At 40.9% G+C, this 13,682-nt stretch overlaps 1 protein-coding gene across 2 annotated transcripts in view; it reads left to right on the top strand.

Annotated features, from left to right (window-relative positions):
- adam10a (ADAM metallopeptidase domain 10a) overlaps positions 1-13,682 on the top strand; it is a 361,448-nt gene that overhangs the window by 155,893 nt on the left and 191,873 nt on the right. For both annotated transcript variants that reach the window (XM_084321679.1, XM_084321680.1), the window contains one exon: positions 2,984-3,142. In XM_084321679.1, the coding sequence (XP_084177805.1) occupies positions 2,984-3,142 (159 nt within the window). The remainder of the gene's footprint in view (positions 1-2,983; positions 3,143-13,682) is intronic.

Here is a 13,682-nt window from a genome sequence, read left to right as displayed (position 1 = left end):
TGGGATGGGAGAAAAATATAGAAAATGGGAGAAAAAGTGGATAAAAAAAAAAAAATCTACGTTTCCGGCACTCAACGATCGGGCAACAGAAACGTAGTTCTACGTTTTCGGCAACCAAATGGTTAATACTATGGTCTCTTCTTTGAGGGGTTATCAGGCTCATCTCTATGCGGATTACACTATTGTCTATTGTGTTGCTGACACTGTACAACTAGCCTTTGAAAAATTACAACTCTCATTTAATACTTTGCAGGATGCTCTTGTTCATCTTAAACTGGTTACTCAATGCAAACAAAATAAAGTTCATGCTGTTCTCTAGAGCCAAAGGTACTGTTTGTGATGATTTGCATACACTGTGAATGGGTCTATTATTGAGAGAGTTAAAGGGGAACTATTTTACTATTTCTTTCACTATTTGGGCACTTTTACACAATTCCTGTGAGTTTATGGAACACCTCTGTAATTATATATTTTTTTTAATTCATTGTTTTGTATTTCTAATCAAGTCTTCAAAAACTGCATTTTTCTACCTCAAGATCTTAAGCCGTTTTGAGCCTGGGCTCCAACCACAATGGTAAACCGCTGCGCCCACATGATGATTATCATGCAGCGGTGTCTTTCTGACATCACAAATCATCACATTTTCAGATGACTCAGTTCAGTGAGGGTGAATATTGTGAGAGGAGAATTGGAAGAATGCGCCAATATGAGAATTAGAGACATAGATCATATTAATATAAGTCCACATAGCTAGGAAACAATGCTAAACACTGAAAAGGGCCATTTATAAGATAGTTCCCCTTTAAATAATATGAATATCTTGGCATCTGGCTTGATGAGAAATTTACATTTAAATGGATTAGACCAGTGGTTCTCAACTGGTCTAGCCTCGGGACCCAACATTTTCCTTCGTCATTAAGTCGCGACCCAAAATTTTGAACCAAATGTAAAAAAAAAAAAATTTGCAGTAATACGCAATCTTTCAAAATATGAAATAAACACAAAAAAGTGCAACAAAAGTGCAACTATTGCTAAAAACCCAATGAAATAAAAGAATAATACATAATATATGCTTCTTAGCAGATTTCTTAGCTTAACATAACAGACCTAAATTTGGGGGAACTAATGGGATAACTGAGTTTGCAACAAAAGTGCAACTAGGGCTAAAACCCAATGAAATAAAATAATAATAAATAATATGCTTCTTAGCAGATTTCTTAGCTTAACATAACAGACCTAAGTTTGGGGGAACTAATGGGATAACTGGGATTGCAATAAAAGTGCAACTAGGGCTAAAAACCCAATGAAATAAAATAATAATAAATAATATGCTTCTTAGCAGATTTCTTAGCTTAACATAACAGACCTAAGTTTGGGGGAACTAATGGGATAACTGGGGTTGCAACAAAAGTGCAACTAGGGCTAAAAACCCAATGAAATTAAATAATAATAATAAATAATTATGCTTCTTAGCAGACTTCTTAGCTTAACATAACAGACCTAAGTTTGGGGGAACTAATGGGATAACTGGGATTGCAACAAAAGTGCAACTAAGGGCTAAAAACACAATGAAATAAAATAATAATAATAATAATAAATAATATATCCTTCTTAGCAGAATTCTTAGCTTAACATGCAGGGGACTAATGGGATAACTGGGGATGATGTTTGCTCCTGACAAGAGTCTCAAAGTCTGGGGTGATTGTAGACAAAGCAACTCTGAGGTCATGCTCAATGTCCAATCTGTTCCTCCGCTTTGTCTTCAGCTGGACCAGAGCTGAGAAGCCACTTTCACAAAGATAGGTAGTGAAAAAAAAAAGTAAAAAAAAAAAAAAAACGTTTTTTTTTTTTTTTTTTTTTTAACACACACATCCGCGACCCACTCAAAATGGCCCCGCGACCCACTTTTGGGTCGCGACCCACCAGTTGAGAAACACTGGATTAGACAACCTTGCACGTAAACTGCTACAGAAGGTTGGCTTTTTTCTGCCTGTTTTGGATTATGGAGATAGTTTATAGACATGCTGCTACTTCCACTCTAAAGCCTTTGGACTCTGTATATCATTCTGCCCTTAGATTTATCACTAGTGACAGTTAAGGCTGTCTTAAATACTTCGAAGCTTCGAAGCTTCTTTCGATGGGCATGGGATTCGAATGGGGAAAAAGATTTTGAATATATTAAAAAAAATATATATATATTTTTTTTTTTGCAAAATCTACTCTGCCTCTCTTTGTTAACTACAACAAGCAATGCTGTTTGTTATTTAAGATGAGGTCGGACTCGGCACTGACATATTTGTGTTCATTGTGCTGCTTTTATAAAGCCTCAAATGACGGCTTACAATATTTCATGAAAGCAAAGTGTTTAGTTTGTCTAAGATTTTAAAAGGTTTAAACTTTACAGCACTGACAATTCTCTAGTCTTTTTTATAGTGTCCCGACCCATATAAAAACATGTCTTAATAAAAAATTAAGTCGAATTCTGCCTTTGTCTCTATTAACTACATATAAATATTTATATAATTGTTTGCTTTATAGACAAAGGTTGCAACATAATTATGTAATGTAATGTTGTTGGCTGTGTAACGGAGAGCAGCTGCCCAGGCAGCGCAGCTCCCGACTCATTATTAATTTAATTAATTAATCCAATCCACTTTATTTATAGAGCACATTTAAAAACAACAAAGTTGACAAGTGCTGTACAAGTCCCACAACATAAGATAAAAAAAAAAGTATAATAAAATATATATATATTTTTTTATCTCGAAGCTTCGAATTAAAATCGAATCTCGGCCTCGGCCGAAGCTTCGGCGGCCAAAAAAAGCTTTGAAGGTCAGCCCAGTAGTAATAGTGATGATGGTATACATGGTCCAAACTGTAGTAACCAGAGTCTGTGCAGTATTAATAGTGCAGTAGTCCGTGTAGTATCACATGTTTGACTATAATTGACTGTAATGTGACTAGTATCTTCTCTGTGCTTCAGGTGAAGAGGGCACCATGACCCATGGTTCAGTGGTGGACGGGCGCTTTGAGGGCTTCATCCTGACTCATCAGGGCACATACTACGTAGAACCCTCGGAGAGGTACCTCCAAGAAAAGAATGTGCCCTTCCACTCCGTCATCTATCGTGACGAGGACATCAGTAAGTAGCAGCCTCAATACTCGCTTGAATAACATCTCCCGATTAGGGAGGGGCATGAGTTATCAACTGAACTTGAATCGTTTTTGAGGGTGCTATATTTATCTTTTTCTTTAAATGTTTTTGCCACTGACACAAAAATCTCTGCCTGAAATCCTGCAAGGCGTGAGTTGTTGCAGGAAGACAACAATTGGAAGCTGTGGAGCATGGAGAGCTAACGTCCTATAACCGTTACTAGCGTTACCGTGAAAAGTTTGTTGCACAGCTAGTTTAGCGTTATCTAAAAGATAAAAACAGCGGTTTGTGCATTTCCAAATTGTGCCAAGAACATGTCGCCCGCTTTGCGTAGTGTTCATTGACTAGTATTATGTTAATGTGTTCCGAATATGATATGTTAATGTCGTTCCGAATTATTCAGACCAGTCAGAATGCATGTTACTGATTCCTTCTCCCCTCACAGTGAGCTGTGGTGTTCCACAAGGAAGCATACTAGGACCGCTACTGTTCCTAATTTATGCAAATGACATGTCGTCAGCTTGTGACTGCAACTTGTTCTTGTTCGCGGACGACTCAGCCCTGCTGGTCTCTGACAAGAACAAGTTACAGGTTGAAAAAAACTCGGTAGAATCTGCACCTGGCTCGCTGATAACAAACTATCATTACACCTGGGTAAAACAGAATCCATTCTCTTCAAATAACAAACTCAGCAAGACCGACGGCTTTTCAGTTACAGTGGGTGACAATATTGTCACAAGGAAAGATGAAATTACATACCTGGATTCCATCTTAGAGGTAAATCTTTCCTGTGACAAAATGGCATCCAATGGCATCCAACCAACAAACTAGATTCTTGTACCGGATCTCCTCTCTGGTAAACAAGAATACCCTGAAGACTCTGGCAGGAGCACTCATTCAAGGGTACTACGACTATGCTTGTACCTCATGGTACCAAAGCACCTCAAAGGCGCCAAAAACAAGATTACAAACATCACAAAACAAACTGGTCAGACTACTACTTGACCTTACTCCTAGAACCCACCTCACCCCTGCCCACTTTGACTACCTAGGATGGCTTAGAGTAGACGACAGAGTACAGCAACTTGCAATGGGCCTGGTCTACAAGATACACTACACCACACAGGTACCCATGTACATGTCGATTTGTCGAAATACTTCCCAAAGGTCAGTGAATACCACGGCCACACCAGAGGGAGTTCCACAAATCTTGTGCAACCCAGATTCGGCACAAACAAGGGACTAAACATATTTCGCAATTATGCCACAACAATGTGGAACGCCCTACCCACAGCTGTAAAAAGATGTGAATCCCTACCCACATTCAAAACCGCTCTTAAAGAGCACCTACGGGAGGCTGCAATTCGAAACTGGCCACGTAAATGTCCAACCCCCCCCCCCCCCTCCTAATAGACAGTCTCCTCCCCACCATATGTATTCTCTCCCCACCGTATGTATATTTTTTCTCCCACCCACCCACCCCCTCCTAATGTACAGTCTCCTCCCCATCATATGTATATATTCTCTGTTAGGATCTATGGGTAACAGTACTGTATATTTGCATATCGTATATGTCACAAATGTAACAGTACTATATACCTGTATGTCATGTATGTCCCTATGCTATAAATGGCATGATGTCATGTATGTTGTGTATGTCATAAATGTTACTATGAATTGAAAATGGGGGACCCTGATGTAAACAAGACAAACGTCTTTCTCTGGTCTGCATTCCCTTAACAATTGTGTGTATTGAGCCGTACTGTATTGTACCCATTCTGCACATTGAAATATTGACAACAGTACATCTTTCATGCAACCACCAACAACTTGGGAATATGTTCATTTGCTGAGGCATCTGTGGTGTGTAAAGAGAAACCCTATCTATGCAGCTGTGCTATTAACCCACCGGGTGGCTCTAAAACTATACATGTGTAAAACAAGCATATACATTTTATGGTTACGGCCCCTCGTCTAAACTAAGCAGAGTATTTCCATATTATGTGAGAACATGTCTGCACCTTATTCTCTGGCCATTGTCAGAGATGCTTTGGAACACCCCATTTTAACACATTGGCGACCACGGTTTACAGTGTAATATGGTTCTGGACGACCAGGGTTTGTCAACAAACCGATGTACTTTCTAACAGCTATATATATACTTTATAGTATTGCTATCTGTCCATTCTCATTGTCACTTGAGTGCATAAACCGTGCCTTCATAATGGCTTAAAGAAAATAAAAATCCATCGGTTGGTTGTCATTTTATAGCGTCGTGAATATAAGCTTTATCGCAGTTTTCGTCTCGTCTTTTTTCTGGGAAGCTAGATATGAGGCTAAAGGCTAGTCACGTTATATCAAACGCCATTTCTGTTGTATATATACGAATGAAATAAAACAAACTGCTTAGCATCCGGACTATTACAGAGCATCTATGGATGAAATGGGGGCGGCGGGGGACGCCGATTAATATTATTGATTAGCAATACAGTGTGCGTTCAAGTAGCCACATTCAACTGATCGATCGCTTGCGTGTTACAACAATGTCCAATCCGGCTGTAATTTGGGTGAATAGTATCCTACCGTCAGGCCATGTGATCGCCGGCAGCATTTCGTCATTATTCATCGGAATCTGGTAGATCGATATGTCCATTGGCTGATCATAAATCCCATTATTCCAGGCTGAAATCTACATTCGGTAACGTGATCAAAGATGGAGGATGTTCGGCTGGGATCCAGGCTCATATGAAACGCCCCTAGACCAGTGGTTCTCAAACTGTGGGAACAACCAGGAGATCACTGTGACAGAGAGTAATGCAGTCTAAACAGTAGGGTTGGGCATCGTTTGGATTTGAACGATTCCGGTTCCGATTCCGATTCTCCATATCGATTCCTGTTCTGAACGATTCTCGATTCCGATTCATTGAGGTGCAGGTCACAGCTTATTTCGCAGGAGATTTTTATTTTTTTTTGAAAAATTTACATTTTTTTCATACTATTCACATTTTCAGTTGACTTGATACAGTTTAATTTGGTTGCTGTACTGTAACTAGGGTATTAATTAACAAAGTAATTTTTTTAAGAATCGAAATGCAGGTATGTTACTTCCGGTTCCAGAACCGGAAGTTAGGAACCGGTTCCTAATTAGAACTGGTTTTCGGTGCCCAACCCTACTAAACAGTCATAAATCTTTAATTCAACTTCAGCCCTGATCATAACCATTTATTTTTAGATTTTTTTGTAATGTCAGATAAAAAATGAATCCCACTTTTCTGAAAAGAGTTGGTGTTAAATCTAACATTACAAAAAATCCATCAAAATCTGTGTTGCTGCTAATCATTGACACATGCCTAGCCTGTAATAATCCCCCCCAGAAAAATTTACTTTGCATTTGATATATTGAAAATATTTAACTTTTTGTGTTTTTTTTAACAATAATTTGTGATGCCATCACAAACACTGGCATTTAAAGGGTAACAATTAAAAGATTCCTGCACCAGAATGCAGGAAATTAAGTTTTTGTAACAATGTGTGTGTGTGTGTGTGTGTGTGTGTGTGTGTGTGTGTGTGTGTGTGTGTGTGTGTGTGTGTGTGTGTGTGTGTGTGTGTGTGTGTGTGTGTGTGTGTGTGTGTGTGTGTGTGAGAGAATGACGGACAATTGCTTGCTGTGTGAGAGAGAGAGAGAGATAGAGAGAGAATTAAGTACATTTGCTGAAATACAGTTGTTCTTAATTTTCTCACTTGCTATGTGAGAATGTTAGTTATTATGTTCTCAATGCCCCTTGCATTGTATGAGTTGTGTGGAAGCGTTTGCTAGTTCTAGTGCTATCCCTTTGTACATTGTGGCTGTGTCTGACAAAAGTTAACAATAAATAATGGTATTAGGAATAGGGCTTGGCGATATAACGATAACGATAAATATCGCGATATATTTTAATAATCTATATCGAATATCGAAATTTAAAAAAAATCGAAAAATCTTTTTTTTTTTCTTTTTTTTTTTTCTTTTTTAAACCAGAGACAGTGGACAGACTTGTCTTTCTTGCCTGCAACTTAAAGTAATGGCTTTGCTTGTCCAAATGACAATACTGACCAAATTGAGATTTATTTTTCTCTTTTTTATTTATTTTTTTATCCATTTATTTTGTTTGCTTTCTAATTTAAAATACAGTTTGAAACCGTCTGTACACAGTAGGCTATGTGTGCTGGCAGAACTAGACTCCAGTCACGAGTCACGGTGCACATGTGCAGTGGTTTGTCCACCAAAAAAGCGCCAAAAGATCGAAAATAAACTAGCAGAGCCAGAACTGTTCAACTCCCCTGGAGCCACAGCCAGCAGAGAAGCCGGTTTACTTTTGCTTTTAAACCAGCTGCAGCCTGAGAACTGGAGTGTGAGGGGATGTAACACTAAAGATGGCGGCAATGACAAAGAATTGCTGCAAAATAAACATACATCTGTTGTTAAATTTTTTATTTTTTTTTAATACTTATAACAATTCGATAATTATCGATATCGAGAAATATGATAACATTATCATATCGTTATCGCGATATGATTTTTTTCCATATCGCCCAGCCCTAATTAGGAATACATTTGCCTCGGGGCGGCTACGTGGTGTAGTGGGCAAGGCACTCGCCACGAAATGCTGGAGACGCTGGGCTCGTCAGTTCGAGCCCAGCGCTCCACATTTGCTTTCAGTTTAGCTGGTCGTCCGTACTAATACACATTGGCCGTATTAGGGGGTGGGAAACTGATGGGTGGGGATCGGGCGTTGTGGACAGCGACTCCTACAGGTCGGTTGGTGCGCCTGCGCAGTAGAATCAGGAAGTGTCGGGGGCAGCGTGAGCCTCCCACGCGTTACTCCTCGCCACTGAGAGATCGAGCTGCGCAGGTGAAAAGATGCGACTGCTGTTACCTCAAGTACCGGAGGGGACTTGTGCTATGTATGACTTAGTCCACATTGCAGCCGGCTTGTGGGAGGCAAGAAACAGCGTCCGTGACAGGGGAGGGTTGAATTGGATGATACGAAATTGGGATGGGAGAAAATATAGAAAAATGGGAGAAAAAGTGGATAAAAAAAAAGGAATACATTTGCCTCCTGCGTGAACTGTGCATAGCTGAATAGACTGTATTTTAACGCCGGTCATATGGTGGTACTTGGAGAGCCAGCTACGTTCTCAGGTGGTACTTGGTGTAAAAAGTTTGAGAACCACTGCCCTAGACAATAAAAAAAAAAAAATCCCATTTGGCCTCAATGATACTGCAGTGGAGCGATGGCGCCCCTAAGAGGATCTGGCCGGTATTGCATGTTTCGGAAATCAAATATGCGGGTAGATCCTGCAAGTCGATCGGGGACGTTAATACCGTTATTAATATGGAATAAAACAATAACAACTTCCCACGAGTTAACTCGTGGCTCTGGTCCTCAACGGGTGGAATCGAAACACGAGTTAACTCGTGGTTGTGCGGCAAAGTGTTAAAAGGAAAACACTTAAAGAAAATTGTATTACAGCCTATATGAAATGTCATTAAATTAGTTTGTGTATAATGCTACTTTTACAAAGTAGATTTTAACATTAGAGGTTTGCATCTTCATATTCATTCCCAGCATATTACTTATATGCAGGGCATAGGTCATTTAAAATAAATAAATACATGTTGCATGGAAAATGCATATTGCATGGAAAATGCATATTTCTTGAGCTACTAGTACTATACTGCTGGCAGACATGGTTGGTGGTTTGTAATTTCTGCTACAGTAACATGTCCATGAGTTCTAAGTATTTCCTGTGGCTTATGTAAAATAGATGTTTCTGTTGACTGTGATTGTTAGAGAGAGTAACTCATCCATGCTAACTCACACACACACACACACACACACACACACACACACACACACACACACACACACACACACACACACACACACACACACACACACACACACACACCTACACCTACACCTACACACAGGGGCGTAGCTGTAGATTCTGGGCCCCCTGACAGAATTGACTTATGGGCCCCTAAGGGAAGCGAGCGCGCGTCAGTGCGCGAGCGAAAATTTTTGGCCATGTATTTATTGATGAAAACGCATAATATGTTTTTTACCTATACATTTGGATCAGCAGTTCAGCACCTGAACTGTTGGTGGGTGAGCCTAGTAAAGGATGTCGCATTGCGTTCATCTTCAATGAATGAACCAATGCAATAGTCTACCAAAGAACCTTGAGTCGCACTAGGCTAGGCATATTTCCCCCTATTCTTGTGACAATGTTTTCTGATACTCAACATACAAAAGCTGTTACTTGTCCTGTCTCTCTGTAATCCCATCTCCCACACAAAGTCTCAAGCACACTATTAGGTTGACAGACACTTACATTTTTATGTGCTCTGTAGTATACAATCACTCCCTACTTCGATATACACAGTAAATTTCGCAGAGTAAATTTGACTCAAACTGAGTACATTTTACTCAAACTGAGTAAACTGTGTACCTTTTACGAAGCAGATTTTGATTTTGAACTGTCGCGGGCGGAGCACTAGCTTTTTTGCTGTAGGGGCCGGGTTGCTGCCTTTCTCAGCAGAGTGCTAAAGCCCTACCTGTTACACACGCAAGTAATTCAAGGAGGCGCAAGTGACAAGTGTTGAGCTATTGGTGGGGACAATTCAGGATTCTTGGATACTGGTGGGGTCATGACCTTGCGTTCACCCCCTAAATTACACAATGATACCCAACCTTGAAAACCCTGTTGAAGTTAATGAACTGTAATGGACTGCAAGAAATCAACATGACTATCAACTTTATCTTCTGTCTATTTAATTGAAAATTAAACCCAATATAGGAATGAACAAAGAAAAAATCTCAACATTCTTTGACTTATTCAATTAATCATATGGGATCCTAAAGGATTGCTATAGGGTTCCAAAAACGTATAGAGATTCCTATAGCATTTTTTTTTTACTAGGGATGTTATCCTACACTTTAAGCTGTCTGATATCCCATTACCTGTAACTCTTGGGTCTCTTTCTCACTTCCTCTGCCTCCTCCCTGAGTCTGCAGTCACCACATCATTCTACACAGGAGAGCAATACACTTAGGAATACACTGAACTGGTTTGAATACATGATTTTTTCTTTTTTCTGCCATGTTCTACCTGGTTGGCGGGCTACACACACACACACACACACCACGCACACACACACACACACACACACACACACACACACACACACACACACACACACACACACACACACACACACACACACACACACACATATATATATACAGTGTGCAGGTTAGTTACAGTAGGAGATGGGCTTCTATCATAATTTATCTTCTATCATTCTATAATGCATTCTTCTCTTTTATTTTATTTTCAGGTAGTTGTACCTTAAAATACTTGAAGGCTGGCATCTGTAAACGCAGATATAAGTACTTTATTCTTATTTTATTATCATTCTTTTCTTTCCAATGAAATGAAATCAGAAAGTGGTATATGATGGAAAATATGAAAGTCAATGCTTGAAGGAAAATTATAGTTGTGAGTTGATGGAGGAGTGGCAGCTGTTTGCACATCTGTAATCAGAGGTAGCAAGGAAGAGAGAGAGAGAGAGAGAGAGAGAGAGAGAGAGAGAGAGAGAGAGAGAGAGAGAGAGAGAGAGGAGGGGTCTGGATCTTGACAACACCGTTAGCTAACAGCTGAGCTATAGCTAACATAAAGACTGTGACCTGTAATTCAAAGCAGCGGAAATTAAGAGGAGATGATGATTATAAATGTGTTTTTTTGTATTGAGTATTGTAACTTACATGAAAGGTCTGCCTGCCACCACCACCAATGACATACCGTCTTTAAACACCGTGACACACTCACTCAGCCGACACTCACTCAGCACCTGGCTTCATGCTCATGGTGGGAGGGACTTGTGAGGCAGTAGATCAAACCATTGTTAGAGAAATGCAGGGGTGTCACAATCTATGGAAACTTAAAAAAGCACCTGTTTTGTGACGTTTTTCTTTTAATACAGGCAATTATACTTTTAAGTCATCTACATTAACTTACTTTAGGATAATAATAAAACCATATTAATAAAAAGATAATAATAGTGTTCTCTGGGCCCCCCCCCCCCGTGCTGGGCCCTTATAATCATCCTAATCTACCCCCCCCCAGCTACGCCCCTGCCTACACATACACATACACACACACCATAGGCGGCGGATGGGCTTCAGGTCTAGGTAGGCTGTATTGGGAACGCCCCTCGCGCGCAGCCCGAGAAAAATTTGATATTTTATTTTTGGTTGCACGCAAACTGTCCAGGTTCTGATTTCATATACACACACACTACTAGGCTATACTACAGCGAGCCCCACTCATTTATATATAGTGCAAATTAAGTGTTCAAATGAAGGCATCCAATAATATATGAACCATTGTCTTACCTTAATGCAGATAAATGCGACGTTTCGTCTTGGTGAGAATTGAATCACAAGTTGCAATGAAGTGAACGTTTTTCGTAATTTAGATCTCATCATGCTTTGAAAACAATGTACATACAGTAGCTCTAAAAAGTTTCCACGATTTGATGAACTCGGACTCTCATCATGTCCTCTTAGAGCAAGCCCTTGTTTGCCAAGATAAAACAACATACAGCCTCAGGTGATCGCTAGTTATGCCTCTCCTCGCTTCTCTACAAAGCGATCGGCGGGCTGAAATTCAGAACACAGATGTTACTCTGCCTGCGGGATCAGGATGATCATGTGAATGATGTGATTGGCCACATTATTTAACCTGAGCCTATGCGTGATTGGTTACTGCCTGTATACCTGGAATGTTAAACGCTGCCACAGATTGACACCTTCGTCGTTGACACCTCGGCCAGCCAGCCGGCTGCAGCACTAGCCAGCAGCCTGCGCATATATATTATATACATTTCAAGATTCCGAGCATAATATTCTGGGTAGGCATAGCCGCCCCTAGCCTTAATATACGCGCCGCCTATGACACACACACTAAGGCTGAGCCCGAACGTTCGACTTTAATTAATGGGTTAGAACGTTCGGTGAAAAAAAAATAAAGGAGGCACACAGGGTTGAGGCGATGTGAAGCGGCGCGTCCCCCGCAGCGCTCGGCTCAACCAGTATGGTCTGCCGGGCTGCAGCTGGATACTATTGTCTCAACCAGAGCTCTCAACCAATGCAATAGAACAATTTTGATTGACAGGCGATTCTGCCAATTACGTCACACCGCTTGCACCCGCCTCTGCTGTTACCACCAATCGGCAAGCGTTTATTAGTTTTTTACTTCCGGCAATGCCGCCATTGATCTGCTTGCGAGAAGCACAACAGACTTACCGTAGCTAATACGTTAGCTCCCCGCCGAGGAAGTAAAAGTCGTAACAAGGTTTCCGTAGGTGAACCTGCGGAAGGATCATTAATGAATACCAGCCTTTTTCGGCCACGGAGCGCGAGCTTCATGGCGGGAGGTGGTTGCGTTGGAAACAACTCTGGCCGAGGGTGGACGGGCGGCAGGCATGTCCGGGGGCCCCTCCACCGGTGTCTCTCTGTCTCTCTGCCGTCCCCCGTTCCGAGGTAGACGGTGGACGGGTCTGTTGAGGAGCCGAGGCGCGCGCCTCTCTCCCCTTCCCGTCGACCAAGAGTGAATACCTGTTATTGAACGTGTAACACTAACTATATAACGTTAATGCCACAAAACGAATGCCTTTGTTTATCTAGCCCCTTACGTGACTGCGGTGTGCAAGGGCTATTGTTTATCATAAGTAGTAACTTTGATGCAGTAGCTTGTTTATTTTCTTCTGAGTGCTTTGTTTAATTACATGTTTACATGAACAGCCACCACTGTAAACAACATGTTTTTCACCAATAGACTATGCAATGCCGCCCTCCGTAGGATCTATAATAATACAATAAAAAAAAAATATTATAATTTTATTTTAAAATAAATTCATTAAAAAAAAATTTAATTAAAAATTTAAAAAAAAACGAACGTTCGTTCGATAAACCCTGGCGAACGTTCGAACCCTAAAAACAGGGTTCGGGGACAGCCTTAACACACACACACACACACACTATTATTTGTGTTACGAAAGTTAGCTAATTACAGAGGAAGGCTGGAGGTGTTATGATTGTGAGAGGTTGTAAAAGGGCAGATGGCTGGTTGGATGAATAGAGGAATGTATACAGATTAGTGGCGGTTGTGATAGATGGATTGTTCTCTCTGTGTGCTGAGAAGAACACAGACAACGTCAAGCTCACAGAGAAGGATGTCTTTTGACAGCCAGGGCTCTCCCAGAATCTCAGCCAGGGACAGGTCAGACCAGGTTGTCAGTACAAGGTTGTAGCGGGACACTGCAGTAGAGGGTCAGACTGTGGCCGTCTGTGAGATGATACAAGGTTGTAGCGGGACACTGCAGTAGAGGGTCAGACTGTGGCCATCTGTGAGATGATACAAGGTTGTAGCGGGACACTGCAGTAGAGGGTCAGACTGTGGCCATCTGTGAGATGATACA

Source organism: Notolepis coatsorum, assembly GCF_963971535.1.
Source record: "Notolepis coatsorum genome assembly, chromosome: 1".
In the NCBI taxonomy this organism is placed as follows: Eukaryota; Metazoa; Chordata; class Actinopteri; order Aulopiformes; family Paralepididae; genus Notolepis; species Notolepis coatsorum.
This window is presented reverse-complemented; position numbering and strand designations above follow the sequence as displayed.